This window comes from Pimephales promelas, chromosome 1, assembly GCF_988280905.1.
Source record: "Pimephales promelas chromosome 1, fPimPro1.hap1.1, whole genome shotgun sequence".
NCBI classification, from domain to species: Eukaryota; Metazoa; Chordata; class Actinopteri; order Cypriniformes; family Leuciscidae; genus Pimephales; species Pimephales promelas.
Genome location: NC_142769.1, coordinates 18,151,072 through 18,173,189, shown reverse-complemented (window position 1 = coordinate 18,173,189; position 22,118 = coordinate 18,151,072). Strand labels below are relative to the sequence as shown.

The window sequence follows — 22,118 nt, the reverse complement described above, 5'->3', positions numbered from 1 at the left end:
CATATTCTCTGTTAGTTAGTGTTAAATGAAACAACCATTCCTTGGAAATCTGTTTCTGCCTCTCATCTTCATTTCCATCAGTCTTTGTAGGATTTTACTTGATCTTTAGCTGATGCTCCATGCATTTAATTGGCTTATGTGCTGAGTTCATTTAATTGGCTCTTTGGTAAAGTTGGTGCATGTACAATTGTTTGTGTGGGGTTTGAGTACTGCTTTTTATGTGTGTAGAATATTTTGAGATTAATCATTAATGAGAATTGTTGTACTTGCAGAAAGATCAGACAGAAAGATCATTAAGGAATACATGTATCATTCATATCAGTGAGAGCAGGGAGAAAAGTGTGAGGAAGATAGAATTTAAGAGATGGGGGAACAGGGGGGAACAGACACATAAAAATGAAAAAAAAAGCCTTTAGAGAGGAATAGAGTGGGAGAAATTTGTTTTTGAGTGGATATAGTAACATTGCGAGTTATGGTCTCACACTCAGAACAGCTGTTTCCTAAAGAACCACATTAGAAAGAAGTATACAGGATCTGGATCTCACACATACTTCACGCTCACATGGATTAGATTTAGAGCTGAAGTCTGTCATTTCATTTTATCCCAGCTTAATATGCAGAAACAAGTGTGAGTTGGCCATTTATAGGCTCTCAGGGGGGAAAAGTGTAAAACTCTGCAACATCTCTCAAACATTTGCTCAACCAATTGGGTATTAGGTAAACCTGTCGTTATTGTTGCTTGTTTGGTGACAGCAGTTGTGAAGAAATTACACACAAACATCCACCTCAAAGGGATATTTCATCCCAAAAAATACAATTATGTCATCTTTTAAACACTAATACTAATACTTTAAACAAAAATAAAATACTATTTTATTTTATTTTTTAGAATCTTGGTAAACAAACATTTCTTTGTAAGTACAAAATCATCTTTTTGCAAAATATATTTTTTGATGTTCCATGGAAGAGGTTTGGAACAACATGATTGTTCTTTTTTCTGTGAACAAACCCTTTAAGACAAACTTATCATTCCTATGAAAGAGCCTCGAGTTCAAATTAAATATTTAATTGACCCATTAATCAGTAATTACGAGATTGCAAAAGGTAAAATCCGCTTCTTAAGTGATTGTGTGTTTACCTAGTTGCATTATGAGCTGAACACCTTCCAGTTAAGCGCTCTATCACACATATGCATATATGCTCATGTTGAAGAGGGAGGAGTAAACGGAGCTTTGAAGCTTAATGGGAATTTTGCGCTTGAGAATTGCTGTGACCGCCTTTGAAAAGCAGCAACAAAAAGTCAAGATTGAGAGAGAGGACTGAGTGGGTAGATGGATAAGGATGAGTGGAAATCCAAAAGAAGAGATAAAAAATGTTGTTTTTTTGTAGGTTTGAGCTTTTATGCTGTGATCTGAGGGTTTTCGCAGTATCGGGCTGGATGAGTGTATCAGGAGGGATCTGGACAGTATTTCGAGCATTCAACATCAAAGAGCATCTATTCCTGCGATACTTGATACAAACTCATTTTAAAGCCAAAGCGCTAAGTATATGAATAGGGTCTTGAATCATCGTCCCACTGCGCGTTATCACGTTTATTATATAAAATGTTTAAATAAATATCAAATATTTAAAGAGTGCACTGAAGCACTGATAGTGATGAAATTATTATTTTTTTTTATATATATATAATTTTGTATCAAAAAAAAAAAAACATTTCTGGCTACGTACAGTATATAACCCTAGTTCCCTGAAGGGAATGAGACGCTGCGTGAAAATGCTGTGGGAAAGCCCCATGCATGAGTGCGTCATGAAGCGTATGAAATCAGTCCAGTGGCAAGACGGAACGTTATAGGTGGGTGACATCATCGACCAGGAAACTATAAAGCACCCTGAAAACACAAGTGCATCGGCTTCTGATAAGACTAAAGGGTTACACTTTATTTTAATAGTCACTTTAGACTTTCTACTAATTATAAGTAACTTTTCAACAACAAGTCATCTAACTCTCATTAGAGTATTCGTAGTAGACTGTTAGTAGACTGTTAGGTTATGGTTAGGTGTTAGGCTTTGGGTTAGGAGAATAAGTTTACTTGTAGTCGCCAAGTTACCAAATAAAGTGTTAGCAGATATTAAGCTGACAGTCTACTAATACTCTAATGACAGGTAGTTGACATGTAGTTAAAAAGTTACTTATAGTTAGTAGAATGTCTAAAGTGGACTATCGAAATAAAGTGTTACCGACTAAAGCAAGTGCTCACAGGCATGCTGGGAGTATGGCATAGACACGCAGCATCTCGTTCTCTTCAGGGAACTAGGGTTACATAAGTAAATAGAGACGTTCCCTAACAGAGAACATCGAGCTGCGTGAAAACGCTGTGGGAACGCAAATACCAATGTCGCCATACGAGCAAGTGTCCGTCGTGTGAAATTAGAGCAGACATTCGGACGAAAGCACCTGTGCCCCTGGAGTGGAGCTAAAGTCAAGATGATAAATCTTAACAAATATGTGCGCTGAGGACCAGCCTGCCGTATCACAAACGTCCTGGATAAATACTCCTGACAAGATAGCCTTAGAGGCAGCCATAATCCTGGTTGTATGAGCCCGGACAGCCAAAGGAGAAGGCTGACTGGCAGAATCGTAGGCAAGTGAGATGGCCTCGACCACCCACTTGCTCAACCTCTGCTTAGATGCAGGACAGCCCTTCCTAGGGGGTCCAAAACAAACCAATATTTGTTCACTTTTTCTCCACAGGGCAGCTCTGTGGGTGTAAGCATCTAGGGCCCTAACAGAGCAGAGCAGATTTAGTTTCTCTTGGTCCGACGTCAGAAAGGGAGGAGGACAGAATTCCTGCAGTACAATAGACCTGACCACATTGGTTGGGACCTTGGGAACATACCCTTGTCTAGGGAAGAGGAAAGCCTTAACTATGCCGGGTGAAAATTCCAAGCACGAGGGAAAGACCAACAGAGCTTGAATATCAGGTCCCTGGTCGGTACCCTCTTGCGAACTGCTGGCCTCAGCCTCAGAGTGCCACGGAGTGGGTGTCTCCTGAGAGAGGCTCCACTCAAAGGGATGTGGTAAGCAGATAAGGCCGCCAAGTACACCTTCAGTGTGGTGTGGGATAACCCTCTGGAGAAACGCTCCTGAAGGAATTCCAGCACTGCACCTAACAGGCAGTTAACTGGGACCAACTGGTGTTCCCCACACCAAGAGGTGAACATCTTCCACCTCAAGGCATATAATTTCCTAGTGGCCGGAGCTCTGGAGTGGAGGATGGTCTCCACGACCTCAGTCGATAGACTAGATTCTATGAGCTGGGCCCTCTCAGAGGCCAAGCCCACAACCTCCATAGATCTGGGCGGGGGTGAAGGATCGACCCACTGGCCTGAGAGAGAAGGGCCCTCCTGATCGGAGTCTCTTGAGGAGAGCCGACGAGGATAGAAAGTAGGTCCGCAAACCAAACTCGGGCCGGCCAGAACGGGGCTACCTATAATAGACTGACCCCTTCCCAGCGAACCCTCTCCAGAACTCCTGGGACCAGAGCAATCGGGGGAAATGCGTACAGGCATGACCTCGGCCACTACTGTACCATCGCATCCAACCCCAAAGGGGCTGGATGACTTAGGGAAAACCACAGTTGGCAGTGTGATGTTTCTCTGGATGCAAATAGATCTACCTCGGAATGACCAAAATGTTTCCACAGGAGCTCCACCACCTTGGGATTGAGTGTCCACTCCCCGTGGACACTTATAGGGTACTTTATTTGTCCATTTGGCCCTGGACTAATAGGGTATTCTGTTTGTCCATTCTATTCTATTTTGAAGTCTAATTTAAGGCTCTCACAAATAAATAGTATGGGTATATTTTACATTTTCTGAGTCATCAGAGTATTGAAGTTGCTGAGTTTTTTGTCCCTGGTGTTCTTTCATGCCACCGGGATAAAATAAAGCAAACAGTTTAGGCGGAAATTGTGGGGGAAAAAAAATTGTTATTTCTGGTTTAAAGAAGTCATGTGACATCTGTGTTTGTCAGAAAGATTCTGTGCTGGGCTTAAATGAAAGTCCCCTTTCCAACGATACCAAGCACCATATTATAGAATATTGACAAATATCCCTAGCATGATCTTAAACCATATATACACCAGATTTTTTTAAAAAATGATTTTTTTTTTTTTAGGGAGTTATTGACTTCATGAGCTGAAAAAAAAGTGATTTTACTACCACCCCTGCACTGCTATCATGATTTTTATAGTACTAGAGGCGTATACCTTGCCAAAAAACAATGACAGCATTTGTCCCCTCAATGATACCGATCAACCCCCTGGCTCATGGACTAATTCTGAGATTTTAATGTGCTCCCTGAACACTTTCATGTGCAGTTGTCAAACCCAAATGCTCAAACATTTAAACTCAGTGTAATGTCTTATTTGATCTTTATCTTACAACATTTTCCATTTAAATGCCGAGATGTGGTTAAGACCCATATTGTAGCACCACCAAAAACATGCAGGTGCCAGAATCTCCTTTTTACAACTGGACTATAACCTGAAAGCAGGTTTGTCTTTTCATCACCTTTCATCATATGTGATGAGGTACAAAAGACATCAATGAAGTGTTAACGTTTTATTATCAGTTGTGGTGTTTTAATTTTTGCTGAAGCTTAATACTTTATGACTAATACTTTAATACTTTATGACAGGAAGTCCTGAAAATAAAAATAATTTTGGTTGTGTTCCACTGCCAAAAGAAAAAGCTATTTTCAGCCAAAACGTCTCAGTACAGTAGAAACATAGTGGGCAGAAAACAAAGCAATGGAGATGGAACCAAAGGTGAGGTTGAGAAAGATAGATAGCAGTTTTAATTGTCTTCCTTTTATATCTACAGCTCAATTATACTCTCTACTGCAACTGCAGACACAGACAAGTTGTAGGAGATCATTACACCGCTCAGCCTTAAAGGTCGACCTCCTTCAGAAAAAAAAAAAAAAAAAAAAAACACACACACAAAACCCATTGTAATCTCCTCTCATTCTCCAAGGCTTCTGCTTTCTCTGGCTTAAAAAAAAAAAATAGGCTGCAGAAAGATGATCACGAGGCCAGATCAACTGTGAACACATGCATTACCCCAAAGTAATTATCGAAAAATAAAGACTAAATGCTAGAACAGATAGAAACGCGTCAGATGCATTACAGCCAGGATGGAGAGGCACTTCAACCATCTAAACCCCAGAACAAGACTTCCTGTGAAACTCACATCTGAGAGTGGCAGAACTCCCTGGACTGTGTGCACAGGCGTAGCAACACTCTTCTGTAGAAATGGAGCATAATTGGTCATTTCATATTCAGCACCCCAAGCATCACTTCATAAAAGAGAGATATGGTGAATGAAGCCACACGTCTACAGATGTGAAGGACGAACCAAGCATGTTTCCTACTGCCTCTGCAGGCACAGATGAAACATATAGAGTGAATATTCATCCACTGTATGCAGTGCCTTTTCATTTATAGGACGTTTAAAATACAATTGCTCTCAAGTAGATTATGCAACAAGATCAGTTTCTATTTATACAGAACACTGTATATGTATAGTTCTGTATAACTTTAGTTGTGTGTGTACATATATATATATATATATATATATATATATACATTTTATTTATTTATTTATTTAAGAAATGTTGGTGTTACGTCCACCCAGTTATGCCACATTCTCCCAATTTATTACATACATAGACTTGCTATCAAAACTCTAGGGCTGTTAAGATTTAGAAATGTTCTCTTATGCTCAGCAATATTGTGAAATTATATTAACTGAAAGTATTAATTCATTTAATCCATCCTTGCTGTTATGTATTAAGCTCATTTTAAAAATTGCGTTAAAAGCTAAACTTTTAAACGGTAGTGTAGTTGATAAAATTTAGATATTAGCTGCTTAAACTTCTTTTTCAACATGTCATGAAGTCAGAAAAGTCATTCATGTAAACCATGACCTCTGCATTTCCTTTATGGAATTTTAATATTTGGGTTGATACTGTATTGCAACATTACATAAAAAGTCAAAATAAAGAGTCAAATTATTTCAAATTATTGCTTTATTATTTGCTCTCCTATTAATTATTTATTTTCGTGTACATATTCGAGCCAGTGATGTATAATATAAAATAGCAACGCCATTCTAGCACAACATCTGTGATGTATAACTAATTAATTTTGTGCCATTATGAGGCCTTTGAAAATTAAAAATGCTAAAGGAGAAATAAAAATTGTGAATTTCTCTCTCCAATAATTTTTGGTGCTTCTGTTTTTCAATGGCTAATTAAATTGATTGTGTTTGATCTCACACTTGTTAATTGTCAAGGCAATAGTTCTTGATTGGAGTGTAAATGGGACTCTCTTTCCTCCATTTCTTCCTTTGTGTTTTATTAACATTCTTCTTTAACATATTTATCCTAGAAATTAGATTGTTACATTTATTCAGAATTATTTGTCCTTCTACTCATTCTCTTAACTGCTTTCTCTTCTTCCCCAAGTCTTTGTGATTTAGTCTTATTTGTATCCAGTCACAGCGGTCGCCTCTAAATGATGTATTTTCGCTGGACGCATGTCCTTGTTTTATTCATTTTCATTTATTTATTTATTTAGTTTGATGTGGCTGCTAAGTGCCTCTCTGTCAAACCCTATGTTATTTGCTGTTAACAAATTATGCTAGGCCACACAGAATGTTGAAAGCCACCATAAACAAACCATTAGCTGACAATATGCACAATGTGTGGACTTGTAGTTAAGCAGAGGGTTTTGATTAAAGCAACCCCCCCCCCCCCCCCCCCACTTGCCCAGGGGCCCACGACATCTAAGGGGCCCTGGGCACCAGCGGCGAAGTGGCAATCGGGAGTTTTCCCGGTGGGCCGGTAGTGTTTCGAGGTCGCGAGGGGCGGTTTAATAAAACGGAGCGTATATTTGCACTAAGTGCCTGTCCTTTAATGAAAAAAGACGCCGATCACATCACAGCTAAAGTGGCGTAGGTCGCAACGCGCTGAGCGCGTGAATGAGCTTTTGATCCGCAGCGCTCAGACCCGAGTTCGAATCCGCCTTTTGCTGAAGTCTCTTCTCCCTTTTCCCAACACATATGAGATGTAAATGTTTAACCTAACATAGGTCTCTAGCGTGTTATTTTGCCAACAAACTAAAATCCATGGCTTTTTGCGTTTATAAAACGCACAAGACTTTAAGAATAGGCATCAGTGCTGGGTGATTTAAAGAAAAGTGTGCACTTTGCTCACGCGATCAGGATGGTCTTTTCTCCTAAATACAAGCTCAAGGGTTTATTTCTTGCAAGTGAAGAAATAAGGACAAAAGTATTTAAATTTTCCTATATTATAGTGTAATATAGACAAATACTTTTGAAATATTCATTTTCATTTATATACAAACCCAATTCCATAAAAGTTGGGACACTGTACAAATTGTGAATAAAAACAGAATGCAATGATGTGGAAGTTTCAAATTTCAATATTGTATTTAGAATACAACATAGATGACATATCAAATGTTTAAACTGAGAAAATGCCTAATTTTAAGGGAAAAATAAGGGAATTTAAGGGAATAATAATAAAATTTATTTTAAATTTCATGGCATCAACACATCTCAAAAAAGTTGGGACAAGGCCATTTTTACCACTGTGTGGCATCCCCTCTTCTTTTAATAACAGTCTGCAAACGTCTGGGGACTGAGGAGACAAGTTGCTCAAGTTTAGGAATAGGAATGTTGTCCTATTCTTGTCTAATAAAGGCTTCTAGCTGCTCAACTGTCTTAGGTCTTCTTTGTTGCATCTTCCTCTTTATGATGCACCAAATGTTTTCTATGGGTGAAAGATCTGGACTGCAGGCTGGCCATTTCAGTACCCGGATCCTTCTTCTACGCAGCCATGATGTTGTAATTGATGCAGTATGTGGTTTGGCATTGTCTTGTTGGAAAATACAAGGTCTTCCCTGAAAGAGACGATGTCTGGATGGGAGCATATGTTGTTCTAGAACTTGGATATACCTTTCAGCATTGATTGTGCCTTTCCAGATGTGTAAGCTGCCCATGTCACACGCACTCATGCAACCCCATACCATCAGAGATGCAGGCTTCTGAACTGAGCGCTGATAACAACTTGGGTTGTCCTTGTCCTCTTTAGTCCGGATGACATGGCGTCCCAGTTTTCCAAAAAAAAACTTCAAATTTTGATTCGTCTGACCACAAGAACAGTTTTCCACTTTGCTAGAGTCCACTTTAAATGAGCCTTGGCCCAGAGAAAACGCCTGCGCTTCTGGTTCCCGTTTAGATATGGCTTCTTTTTTGACCTATAGAGCTTTAGCCGGCAACGGTGAATGGCACGGTGGATTGTGTTCACTGACAATGTTTTCTGGAAGTATTCTTGAGCCCATGTTGTGATTTCCATTACAGTAGCATTCCTGTGTGTGATGCAGTGCCGTCTAAGGGCCCGAAGATCACGGGCATTCAGTATGGTTTTCCGGCCTTGACCCTTATGCACAGAGATTGTTCCAGATTCTCTGAATCTTTGGATGATATTATGCACTGTTGATGATGATAACTTCAAACTCTTTGCAATTTTTCTCTGAGAAACTCCTTTCTGATATTGCTCCACTATTTTTTGCCTCAGCATTGGGGGAATTGGTGATCCTCTGCCCATCTTGACTTCTAAGAGACACTGCCACTCTGAGAGGCTCTTTTTATACCCAATCATGTTGCCAATTGACCTAATAAGTTGCAAATTGGTCCTCCAGCGGTTCCATATATGTACATTTAACTTTTCTGGCCTCTTATTGCTACCTGTCCCAACTTTTTTGGAATTTGTAGCTCTCATGAAATCCAAAAGGAGCCAATATTTGGCATTGCAATTCAAAATGTCTCACTTTCAACATTTGATATGTCATCTATGTTGTATTCTAAATATAATATTGAAATTTGAAACTTCCACATCATTGCATTCTGTTTTTATTCACAATTTGTACAGTGTCCCAACTTTTATGGAATTGGGTTTGTACTAGTACATTTATAAGCTATATGGATTTTACGTCATAGGAATAATTATATAAATCATTATTACATTATTATAATAATTGTTTGGGATCCTAAAACTCCATTGATAATGTAGACTGAGACTCAAATAAACAGATGTTTGAGCCCTGTTTATTGTCCTGGTACAAATCAATGTGTTTTCCTTGTTCAACGAGCAGTTCATGGGTTGAAGCTCTTAATTTTGATCTCTCAAAGAGCACGAGATTGATGCATTTAACCTTAAAATGTACAAAAATTTCTTGCGGGGGACCATGCCCCCCGAACCCCCCTAGAGGAACAGTGAATCAGTAAAACTAATATTAAGGGTCCACCCAACATAGTTTTACAGATTCCTATAGGAAGGAACAACCATTTATGAACTTTACTCCATAGTTCAACAAAGTTAATTTTAAGTCATTAAGTCAGTAAATCTGTAAATGCTACATGTATATTAAATGTCCTTGGACAAAATCTACATTTGGCCTGCTTAAGAGGGGGCCTACAATACATTGTGCCCAGGGGCCTCTGAACTCTTAATCCGGCCCTGCACACACACACTCACTATTATAGCCAAAGCATAAGGCATAAGGGCCGCTTGCATTTCAGCTTGTAACAAAGAGAAAAATCAGTATACACGAGGGAGGATATTTCCTTCCAAAGTGCATAAAAAGCTCTTAATCTGGGCATAAATAAATAAAGTTTGCTGGTGTTAAGGTTTAGCACATTGCTGACAAATTTTCAGAGATGTTTGAGAGGGAATTGGAGAAGTACACCTCTGAGCCTTTTACATTTATTTTTTTATATATTTATTTACATCATACAGCTGTAAGACATCTTGCAAAGCTCAAGAGAACCTAAGGAGAACATTACATATACACGTACATGAAACGCTAACATCTTTATCTCCAGTTAGCACTTGGCATTCGCAGTGTGAACATTCTTGTGTTAGCACTGGCTGTTATCTCCAGTGTGGGCTTTACACTGCAGGGGAGATGACAAGTGCAGGACATGCACTGCTGAAAGAGATCAAGACAAAGAGAGAAGCGTAGAGCATAGAAAGTAGGTAGCAGAAGCTCTCAGCAGGGGGTGGTCAGTGGTTCAAGAAACTAGAACAATGAAGTGGCATAAGAGTGAACGTTCTCTGTTCTTCTGCTGATGAAATGTGAGGGAAACAAACGCAGGAACTGAAAAAAAAAACATGATGATTAATTTCTGTGCATGTGTCAAGTGGGGTCAGAAAATAACCCAGTCTCAACCCATCCCCCAAATGATGTACCATCTACACTAAACTGTAATCTTTAACTTTCATCTTTTTTTCACGTTTTTTTTTTTCAAATATGTGCAAAGAACTGTGTAAAATAAGTCTTTATTAATCAATAATCTGCCCATTTAATCATAATTTGTGTGAAAATTGTTTACTCACTGCAACTAACTATTGGTCATTTCAGCTGGGAACTTTTGCTAGTAAAAGTGTGCTTTTTTGAGTTTTGCAAAAACAAATGTAGTTAGAGGCTCATTAGAGGCTCATCATTCCAAATGAATCTGTGTTGGAAAATAACCAGGATTAGGAGAGATAATCGCACAGGAATAGACATTTAAAGATCTGGGGACAAAAAGGCTCCAGTGAATTCTTCTATTTAGTTATGCAACATTTGATATTGTTCAAATTATTCTATTTTAGTTTTGTCTATTATGGGTTTAGTTTTGGCGTGTTGCTGTCAGACATCTGTATTCACCATCATAGAGGGTATATGAAATGTGTGGCTAATATGAAATGGTTTTGATCTGCTCTAAAAACAGTGAAAATTAAGATACATTCCCAGCAAAAGTAAGTACTTCATAATCATCTAAGTTTACAGCTGTTCCTCGTGTTTTTATTGATACTTTTGTATTTGATGATTATAGCTGCCATAATCATTCAGATTGCTTCATTTTACATTTTATATCTTAATTTTACTGCTATCAAAACTCATCTAACTTAAAAGTGTGTGTATACACACACATTCACAGCACTACGATTTATTAATTTGTTTACTATGTGAATTAAAGTGTAAATAAGAAAATATATTTCATACTATATGACTTTCTTCTGTGGGAAACAAAAGAGGATATTTTGGAAAATGTGTTTATACAAAGTCAGCGCAGTGTGGTCCAATGCAGTTCAAACATTCTTCAAAATATGTTGCATGTTAGAAAGAAAGTCATTAGTTTGGAACGACATGAGGGTGACTAAATAGATGACAGCATATTCATTTTGGTAGTGAACTATCCCTTTTAATGGGCCATCAAAAACTGAATCCTTTTTGTTGAGCACAGTAAAGCAAATTTTCTAGAGGAATAGAAACCAATCCCTTCTCTCACTCACTCTTCTGAGGTTATCTGGGCGTTTGATGGGGTGAAACTTTCCCATGTACAAATTCATGTTCTACCTTTTAATGTTGCCATCAGAGTGATCTACAGATTTGTTTTCATTTCAAGTGGTGGCGTGTCCTTAGAAATCACTGCAAATACATCTCTTTGTCATTCTGGCTGTGAACAGCTCTTATTGGCTGCCAAAGCCAGGTGGCGTTACTTGTTACCATGCCAACAAGTTGTTCCGGACTAAATCATTGGCTAGTGTGGCTGGCAGACTGACAGAATACATCTGCTAACTATGTGAAGTGAAAAAGAACACATACAACTGATATTAGCAAGTATTGTAGAATTATTATTAGATGATACACTTTAGGTAATCAAAGTTAAGTGCATTTAGCCTTGAAGAAAAGAGGGTTTCATTAGACTTGAAATCCATTTAGTAATATCATGAATGGCCAAATTCAATTGTGTATTTTTATTTTATTTTATTTTATTTTATTTATTTATTGAAGATGAAGAGACTTTCACATTAGATCAATTTCTAAATACTATTCGAATGAGTGGTCATCCACTTATCTCGCAGCGTTTCATCCCATGAAAATTTTGAATTATACTAGTGAAAGAAACTGGTGGGTTGGCGGAATCTTTGAAACACTTTAGACAGAAGAAAAAATACCTCACACACATCTATCTACCAACATAAATCCATACCCTCTGTATACTCTTTCAATTATCCACTATCAGTTTTATTATCAACTGAAAATTAAGATTTTTAAATAGTTTACTTACCCTTATGATGTTTCATACCTGTTATCTGAAAAACACAAAGGAGATATAGCTGCTTTTTTATTTCCTCACAAGTGTGAAATAAAATTTGTTTGTTCTGTTCCCAAACGTTCGTAGATGACTTGGAATAAAGGGCACATGTCACATAGACTGCTTTTATAGTACTTTATTCTTATTTGTGTCCTACTTGACTAAACTACATCTGCCTATTTCCCCCTGGGTAATGTACCTAAAAATATCTGAAATACCTGCTTGACAGGCTGAGACCGTGATTGTGAAAGTTAAGGTTAAAAATAAGGTTGGGGTGTGAATTTTGTGTTTTGCATCACTCAAACATGTAATATTTTTACCTGCGTTGTTCATGCATCTGATAATATTCTGATATTATATGAAGTTTTCAGAGGCCTGAAGGAATCGCCTGAAATGAGGTGAGAATGTCACCAGAGCGACATTTCGGAGGTGCGAGGATAAAAATCACAACAGTGACATTTCACTTATGAGACTACCCAATGACAAGTTAATTTTTGGACATCCTGTAGGCCAACCTATTAGAGATGAACCAGTTTATGTGTTTGATTTGCCTGAGTGCAGAAACATTGTAAGAATAAACTCTCTCTCTCTCTGTGTGTGTGTGTGTGTGTGTGTGTGTGTGTGTGTGTGTGTGTGTGTGTGTGTGTGTGTGTGTGTGTGTGTGTGTGTGTGTGTGTGTGTGTGTGTGTGTGTGTGTGTGTGTGTGTATACATCAATCAAACTGATTTTAATTAGTCAAATTGGGCCAAAATTTGCTGCAGGCATGTAAAGTAGAGCTGGATGTCCTTTATTTTAGGCTACATCTCGCACACATGTACACTGAGAAATAGCATATTCTCTTATCTTTTCTCGGCCACACATGGTCACAATAAGCACTGAGCCAACTTTAATCTTCTCAAATGAAACAGACCACATGGATCCGATTATGTAACCAAGTTTACGGCCATTCACTCTATAAAACGTTGTTTTTGTTTTTCTATGTAAATTATGTTATAAAGAAAGGGCATGTAAAGGGATAGTTCACCCAAAAATGAAAATTCTCCCATAATTTACTCAGCCTCATGTTACTCTAAACCTGTTCATTTTGATAGTTTGAAACATTTATCAACTGTCTTTGTCTATTGAAAGTCAGTGGGGTCTAAAACAACATTTTATTGTATGGACAATGTTTCTTTTCTTCTTTTTTTTTTTCTTTTTTTTTTCATAAAAAGTCATACAGCACCATGAGGGTGAGTAAATGATGGCATTAATGATTTCATTTTTGGGTGAACTATACCTTTAAAACTACAAGCAAAAATAAATGTCTGGATGTTTAAGCATTTTCTAAAAAGACAGAATTAGACATTAATGATGCCGATTCCTCTCCATTATTCACAAGTCCTGGGTTGTTTTAGCCAAATATAACGGCCTATTGCGTGTGTTTCCAGAACCTGATGTAAGCCTGTCTGTTGCTGTGGGTAAATACAGAAGTTAGAGATGGACACAGTGTCTGTGCAATCATACAGCCATCCATGCACACACACACACACACAGGCCAACTCATCTGCTCCCCCTCATTTCACCTAAGCTATTCTTAATAGGCTTTATTGGCAATGAGATAAATTCTGGCAAAGTACTTACATGACAAAAATACAGCTAAAACGCACATTACAGGCACAATGCCCTCTCTCTTTTTTTCCCATCTCTATCCATTGTCCTCGCTCACTTTAGCTCTCCCTCTCTTGGTGTCCCGCATCAGCACTCTTGCAGACAGCGCTGTCTGCCCTATCTCTTTCCCTCAATCCGTCTTTTTCCCTGTCTTTATCTCAGCCTCACACACTGCCCTTCCTCAGCAACTATCTCAAACTGCAGATACACAGGACATGACAATGGGAAAGAGGAAGAGTAATTTAGCGATCAAGTCTCCTGCCCTCTTTTTTAGGCAACAAAAGGTGGCAAAAAAAAACTTAAAAAAGTAACTTTTTTGTCTTATCTTTACTTAAAGTGCTTAACTGTGCTGCACTGTATTGTTTCTTTTCCCTCTTTTTTAAAATAAATATTCTGGGTTCAATACAAGTTTATTCAACAGCATTTGTGGTGTTATTATGATTACCACGAAAGATAAGTTTGAGGTTAATGGCGTTGCGTTTTAATGACAAACATGGATACATACTACTGTTCAAATGTTTGGGGTCTGCGAGATTTTGTAATGTCCTTGAAATAAATCTCTTTCGCAAACTAAGACTGCATTTGTTTGAAAATAAATAATTTGAAAGTTGTCTAACATTATAATTTATGACTACAATTTCTAACATAAATGTCTTTACTGTCATTTTTGATCGGTTTGATCCATCCTTAATGAATAAAAGTTTTAATTTCTTTAAAAAAAAAATCTTAATGATGCCAAGCTTTTGAATGGTAGTGTTTTTACACTCGGAGATAATGTTACACACATATTATTTACATTCTGTAGCTATGCTATTCCAAAAAAAATGAAACATTATTGGGATTGGCACCATTCACTTCCAATGATGAAAACCTCAGATTTTTCCTTTTTTTATATTAGAAAATTAGTCAAAATGAATTTGTATGGTAATCAACATTACTGTATATCATGAATGCACGTCAAATGAGCTGAACTTTTACCGCACCCAGAATATTCCTAAAGAAATAAAAGTTTTTAGCTGACTAAGATGGTAATTAATATCACTAGTTCCCTTATTTTAATTTTCAGTTCTGTACTTAGTGAAAAGGAAAAAAAAGAACACTTGATGACATTGACATTGAGTTTACTCCAACAAAAGCTGAACCTTTTTTTATCATTTATGAAAGACAAAAAGAAACATTTCTCATTAGTGTCCTTTATCCATTTCTCCAACTAAAATGTATTTTTAAAACAGAATTTATTAATTGATTCTGTAGTCTTGGAATGGCATTTCTTTTAATAATTGTTCCTTCTGTAATAGTCCAGTGTCCTTACAGCAACACAATAGTCTCTTGGCTTCACAGAACACATTTTTGTACTGGATGATGTTGGTCACATGGTACAGTAGATCCAATGGTGTCATAAAATTAATTTTGATTACTTTTTTGTGCATTAATCCATTCGCTCACTAACACACTTACACACACATACAGCCTCACACACGACATGTCAATTGTCAGTCAATTCCCATTTATTTTCCAAAAGTGTTCCAAATCATGCCGTCCATTTGTACACTTTCCTTGCAGTTTGCATCCCCTACATTCCACATTTGCTGTAATGCTATTGTTGCCATTATCAATTGATCTCTTCCTATCGATTGGGCATGAGTCGGCACGTCTGCTCGCTGGCCCTCTCCCTGTATTCACATGGATGCAGGAAAACAAACCATCATATTTCCCCAAGCTCCACGTGAGTTAGTAGATAACGCTTCTTGAGGCCTGCTTGTCTTTAGTCATATATGTTTTGTTCATTATAGTTTGTGGTTCTCCAAGATTCACTGACAAAGTAGTCGTGTTATATTTTTAGGAGTCTTGACATTTATATATCTGCCTTCTAAAATCTTTTTGCCTTGTCTTTTTTATCTCTCATACAATAACTTTACCATGTTTTCAGCTCTCCTTCAGACTGGTTTGCTCTTTGAATACTTTCACATCCATCTTGAGGTGTGTGTTAGCAGCCTGTGTCTTCATTTATCTACGTGTGTGTCTCATCTGTCTTCTTTCCCTACACCACACTCTCCTCAAGTTCTTCTCCCTTTTCTTTATCCTTCAGCCGCTGGTTCTTTGAATTTGTTGTAACCTCTGCTTTAGGAGGGTTGGAATTGGAATTGGTGGCGCTGTAGGCACGGATGTATCCGCGTGTGTGCTGTGCGTGGAAATCTTCACTGCCACTGCTGGTTGTTGAGGTGCTTGTTGCTGAGGTGCACTGGACAAGCATGCCATGTAACGACTGGCTCCGTTTGGTCCAGATTACACTAAATCTCTTGGCATAACTATAGCAGGCTGACGTGGCGATTTCACCCATGTCGAATGAAGAGCTTCTCTTGTAGCGCAGGGCTCCATGAGGAGGCCTCTCGCGAGACAACGAAGGGCTCTGATAGGCCAGTGAGGAATTCCATTGGCTCTCTGGACCTCCCCGACAGACTACAATGCCTCCTCCCGTGCTGAACCGCCTGTCATAACTGTACTTATTGGGCGGGGCCAAGCTTAAACTGGCCCGTTTACTTGTGTTCATGTTGGTAGGTCGGAATTTGAGTGGTTTCGCTCCTAATTGGCGTGACGGGCGCGGCAGTGTGGAGGCAGAATGATTGCTGGATGTATAATACAAAGACATTTGCTGTTTCTCCATTGTGTATGGTGGGAGAGGTGTGACGGAACCCATTTCGACTTCTAGTCCTGCCCTAAACTGCTCCAGATTCACTTTGGGCTTTGGGAGGGTTTTTGGTTTTACTTTGGAAGTCGGTTTGGGCTGTGACCCCAACCCCCCCTCTGCAACTTTTCGTTTTTGAACGAGCCCATTGGGCAACACCACCATCATCACATTCCCATTTCCGTTACTCTGAGAAAAGACATCAGCTCCCTTAGCAGGAAGAGATGGGGAGTCTGTTCCTGAGCATCCCACCTCTTCTCCTATTTCGTGATGAATATCATGGTTACTGCACACACGGTGACGTACCATCAGTGCCACGGTAAACACCAACAGTGTTACCACAACAACTCCACCAACCAGAATGGTAAGAGTCCCGCCAAGGAAGTGGGCTTGAAGCGAACGACAGTCTGGGTAATTGTCCTTGGTGCTAAACTGTGTGCAACCAAGGACCTTTGTGGCGGCCATGGAAGTGACCGTGTCATCAAAAATGGATAGAACGCACAAGTTGTAGTCTGAGCCAGAGACCAAGTTTTTCAGTAGGAAGCTGTCACTCGTGGGGGGGAGAATCCTAAAAGAGGAGGGTGGGAAAGAAAGAGAGAGCGGGTGGTTAGTAACCTGAAGCAATTATTTTCTCCCCGTTCCATCACAACGAAACAGTATTTTACTTAGACATGTATTCCTTGTTCGTAGCACATAAACATTAAACTAACCAAGGTAATGGAAATGTACCGGGCTGTTCTTCTGACACACCACTAGCCAAATTACGGCCTTCCCAAACAATCCCTCTAATATTGACATATAATTACAGGCTCTAGTCAAGGCCTTGACACATTACAATACTGCTTCAGTCACATTATTTAAAAAACCCCTTATCCTCCCACACACAGACGATTTTGCTTTATCTTTCTTTCATGGAAGAAATGCATCAGCTAATGCCTGCTGTCCACTGGTTCTGATTGGTTTAATTAGGTCTCAGCTAAAAATTAAAAGACATCTTAAATTGTGCACATGGAATATTGGCTAGACAAACACGTGATATGACAGTGGGCATTTTTATAATTGTTTAATTATGGCCAGAGTGTTTTGAAAGTAATTTTTTTTTTAATCTAATAATGTATTCAAAAATACATTCTGTAATGAGCTTGTTTTTAATGTCAGAGTTAAAATGAGCTTTGATTTGTTTTTGTTTTATTATATAATTTATTAATTGATTTTAAATTGTTTTTTTCAACAATTTGATGTTTTTTTATGACAAGGCAAGGTTAGTTAAGGTTGTAAATTGTTGTGGTGAAACATGACAAAAATCTTTACCTTTAAGTGTGTGTGTGTGTGTGTGTGTGTGATTTCGCTGGAAGCTGAATTATAAAATATATTAACAAAAACTACAAAACAAAAAGTTTTACCAAACAGTATCCCTTTTATTTATTTTTTTATTTTTGTTAATTAGATCAACCCAATCACACTAAATGCGTCTTTTATAGCACGCATGTGTATTGTCGTGTAATTTATACGCTAAAGTGAGTTTTATGTGCATATGATACGCATTGGTTGGTTAGGGTAGGTTTAGGTGTGGGGTGCGTGTGTATTATACGTTTGGGTAGAATAAGGGGAAGTGGGATGCGTGTGTATTACCAGCCTGGTCTCATTGTTAATACGTAGGTATTTTACGTTTTTGCAAAGATAGAAAACGTACTTTTTAGTACGTTTGGATAGATGCTGAAACATATAATATAGACGTATCTGCAACATTTAAACGTAACATTATTACGTTTTTACAGCTACAAAATGTAAACTATTTACGTATATTCTATATCATTTTTACCATTTTATAGATAAATGTAAGATCCCGTAACCCTAATCCCAAACCTAAACATACCAATTTTATACTTAATATAAAAAAGGATAAAACGTAACGGACAGGTGTTGGGAAAGGGCAGTTTTATTAACAATATAGAATTACAATATATTTTGAGCCACCAATCCTACTCCTACCCCTAAACCTACCCATAACAATTCCTTAAAACTACGTAACAAACTACAATTATGAAGAAAAACATAACTAACAGACAAGTATAATCACAATAATTTATTTAGTGCGAAAATGTCAAAACCGATACCAAAAGCCGTTCACATGATGAAGCGTTGCAGTCGCAGTCTTCTCTCTGCAGTAGTGTAATAGTTTTGTATGAAGTACAGAGCAGAAATTAAATTACTAATGAAAATGTTAATCCGGCTTCGGTTTGCGCGTCTCCATTTCAAATGAACTAACCAACCGTCACAGTCCTTCATGTCGCAAACTGTGACGAAGCAGGGAAGAGCCAATAAACGTTTGATATCACTGCCATAAAAGATGACGTATTGCTTATCAAGGGCGCAATTTTTGAATTTGAATTCATCACCAGCGCGGGGTTTGACATGTACGGTCGCTGCTGAGAATGGAGAGATCACGACTGGATAAGAGGCTGAATTAGGAGTTGTTTCTTGCAAACAACTATGGATTCTAAAGATTTTGATTACATCAAACTAATAAAATTGATGTCTTTTGTGAATTTTTGTTGTGTTTTATAGGAGAAAACGCTTTATGTGTCTCAAGGTATATAAACTTACAAAATGGTTGAACGAGTAACGTTAAATAATGTATTTTTAAGGTTTTATAGTGTATTGTTTAACCTGTTAACTGTCACCCCCCCTTTTTTGAATAGACATGAAAATGCACATTTCGAACTTAAATGGTTGTAATTCAAGAATGCTTTGGAATATAGACATATGATTGGTCTTGTTTTAAAGAAGACATTTGGCAGATTTTTGTAGAAGTGAAATAAATTAAGAAAGTGAAACAGAAAAAAAGTTATAGAAGTTTGAGTTTATGGAAATGTACAATGTAAAAATATTAATTATTCATATTTTACATAAAATATATATTTTCAAAACCTGGGCTACTCTTAAATGGCAGAAAGATCAAAGCCAAAAATCTGAACAAGTTGTGTTTCAAATTTTAGGTTGATATCTCAAAAAATGAGCTTTCAGTAAGATTTTGTTTGAGCGCAGTACCAAACTTTTTCACTAGGGCACAACCAGACTCCATTACTGCCCATATAAGGGCGCCTGCATTTCCATTCGTGTTTTGAGTGATATGAACCATTATTTTCACAATTTTCATACAATTTCTGAAGTAGAGATCCTATTCAGAAGTAGCATGGGAAGTTTGGCAGATTTTGATGTGAATTGAACCTCTAAGAAACACATACAAAGAACACGCATGTGAGTCATAGCTATATGCCACGTCACAAATTGTGAATTTATTATTTTTTTCTTGATATTTCAAACTTTTCAGACCTTTTTTTTCAAAATAATTGAATGGATGCAATCTTTTGAACTTTTGGCATGAAAACAAACTGAGGTATCTACCATTTCTTCATGATTTTTCATGTTTACTGCTATTTTAAAATAGAGGTCTGAACACGCCTTATGAGTATGAAAATATTCTTGTTTTATATTGATAAATTATGGCTCCTCTGTAATATATTTTGAAAATCAGTCACCAAATATGGAAACTAGAGATTGTAAGCTTTCAAATGATATATAGTTTGTCAATATTATTTAAGGTATTTACTAAGATATTATTGTTTTAAAAATATAGTGGCAAACGTCCCACCTGTGGGACGGTGACATGCAGGCGAAACGAGCAAAATGTTAATATTTATGAGTATTATATCAATAAATACGACTGAAAACTTCATTAATAAGACAGTGGAATGCAATAGAGTCAAAACATAATGCTACGATATTTATATGCATAAATTGTGATACGTATAATGTGTATGTGTACGTCGGTGGATTTGTTCATACGTAAATAAATTTTGTTTTTGTGCTGTCAATACGTAAATATTTTACGTTTTAGTGCTGTAAATATGTCAGTATTATACGTTTCTGCGCATATAAAACGTAATTATATATGCGTATGATAGAACGACACTTTACATACAAATACATACGTATTCTCATGAGATCACGTTGGTATTACACGCAAATGAACTGTGTATCAAATGCACACGAAAAACTCATTTTCGCTTATAAATTACACGACAATACACGATGCGTGTTATAGAGAGTAGATAGTCCTGCCTCAAACTGACTCCCTTGGCTGATTGCAATCTTTTGAAAACATCGCAGCTTTCAGTTTTTTAACCAATATGTTTTAGTTGTTCTCTCTCTCTCTCTGCACACTAAGGTGGGATTTGTGATAGACGTATTTAATGTTGAAAAATACTCATACATATTTTAAGACCATTGTTTTCCAATAAATGTGCAGGCACAATTTGTGTATTAGTCAATATGTTAAAAAAAGACTGACTCTCTCTCTCTCTCTCTCTCTCTCTCTCTCTCTCTCTCTCTCTCTCTCTCTCTCTCTCTCTCTCTCTCTCTCTCTCTCTCTCTCTCTCTCTCTCCCCATCTCTATTGAGCACACACACACACACACATTGTCTGCCTGAACTGCTCTGTCATTGAGGTCGGAATCTATTAAGCCCGGCTGTGCTGTAAATTATGAGTTACAGCTCAAGGTCATTCTGTCTGCCCTCTATAGCTTTGTATTTCCAGACTCTGTGTAGCTCTTTGTGCCCTTGTTGTGTTGTTTCCAGGCACATGGAGCGATATACTATTAAAATAAACATGAAACAACATCTCAGTAGCTGTATCCAAGGCAGTACACTGGAACTGACATATTTTAGAAGTTATTGACCTTGCGCCTGTAGGTAAACATCTTTTAACCGGGAAACAAATCTAAAACAGGCATTATCACAGAAAACACATAGGTGAACTAGATACAGTATGTCTGTAGGTGGATTCCTTTTTTTATCCACATGAGTAGGTGCAGAAGTTTGAATGACAAAGTGATAATGATAGCATATGTTGCATTAATTTGACATGCATGCCAGTTGAATGTGCACCGTTTGTGAAGCCGGATCCAAAAATGCAAAAACAAAAAGCAAAATAAAGTGCTAGAATGTGTAGTTAGGTGTCCAGTGGAAAAAGGATACAGAAAAGCAAGTAAACCTGGCAGGAAAATGACAGGTGTCTGTCTGGGTTATAAATCAGTGCTAACTCCATTGAAAGCCACATCCACACAATGACAGAGCAGATTCGTATTGGCATCTGTCCTGTAAAGTGACACTCAGCAGTATCAATTCTCTCCGGTTCTTTTTTTTTTTTTTTTTTTTTTTTACATAAATGTTGTAAAGCCTAATACTTGCCTTAAACTGAATAATTTTCCAAGACATCAAAAGACTGAGAATGAACATTTCTCTTTGAATTACCCCAAGACCAAATGATCTGAGCTATGCTATCCACATTAAAATAATAGTTAACCTAAAAGGTAAAATCTGAAATCCTTAATGTTGTTTCAAACCTGCTTGACCTTCTTTCTTTTTGGGGACAAAGTGAATTTTTACATTCTAACTTGGCCGCTCTGTTCCATATTATAAAAGTGAATGGGGACTGGGGCTGTCAAGGTCCAAAAAAATGACTAACAGAATGTAAAACTATCATGAAA

General features: G+C 37.7%; 2 protein-coding genes across 3 annotated transcripts in view; one reads left to right on the top strand and one right to left on the bottom strand.

Annotated features, from left to right (window-relative positions):
* pcxb (pyruvate carboxylase b) overlaps nt 1–22,118 on the top strand; it is a 322,790-nt gene that overhangs the window by 192,203 nt on the left and 108,469 nt on the right. The window lies entirely within an intron of this gene.
* Nucleotides 14,986–22,118, bottom strand: part of LOC120477637 (leucine-rich repeat and fibronectin type-III domain-containing protein 4) — a 33,098-nt gene continuing 25,965 nt past the window's right edge. For both annotated transcript variants that reach the window (XM_039669305.2, XM_089128470.1), the window contains one exon: nt 14,986–17,135. In XM_039669305.2, the coding sequence (XP_039525239.2) occupies nt 15,923–17,135 (1,213 nt within the window). In that variant the 3' untranslated portion in view covers nt 14,986–15,922. The remainder of the gene's footprint in view (nt 17,136–22,118) is intronic.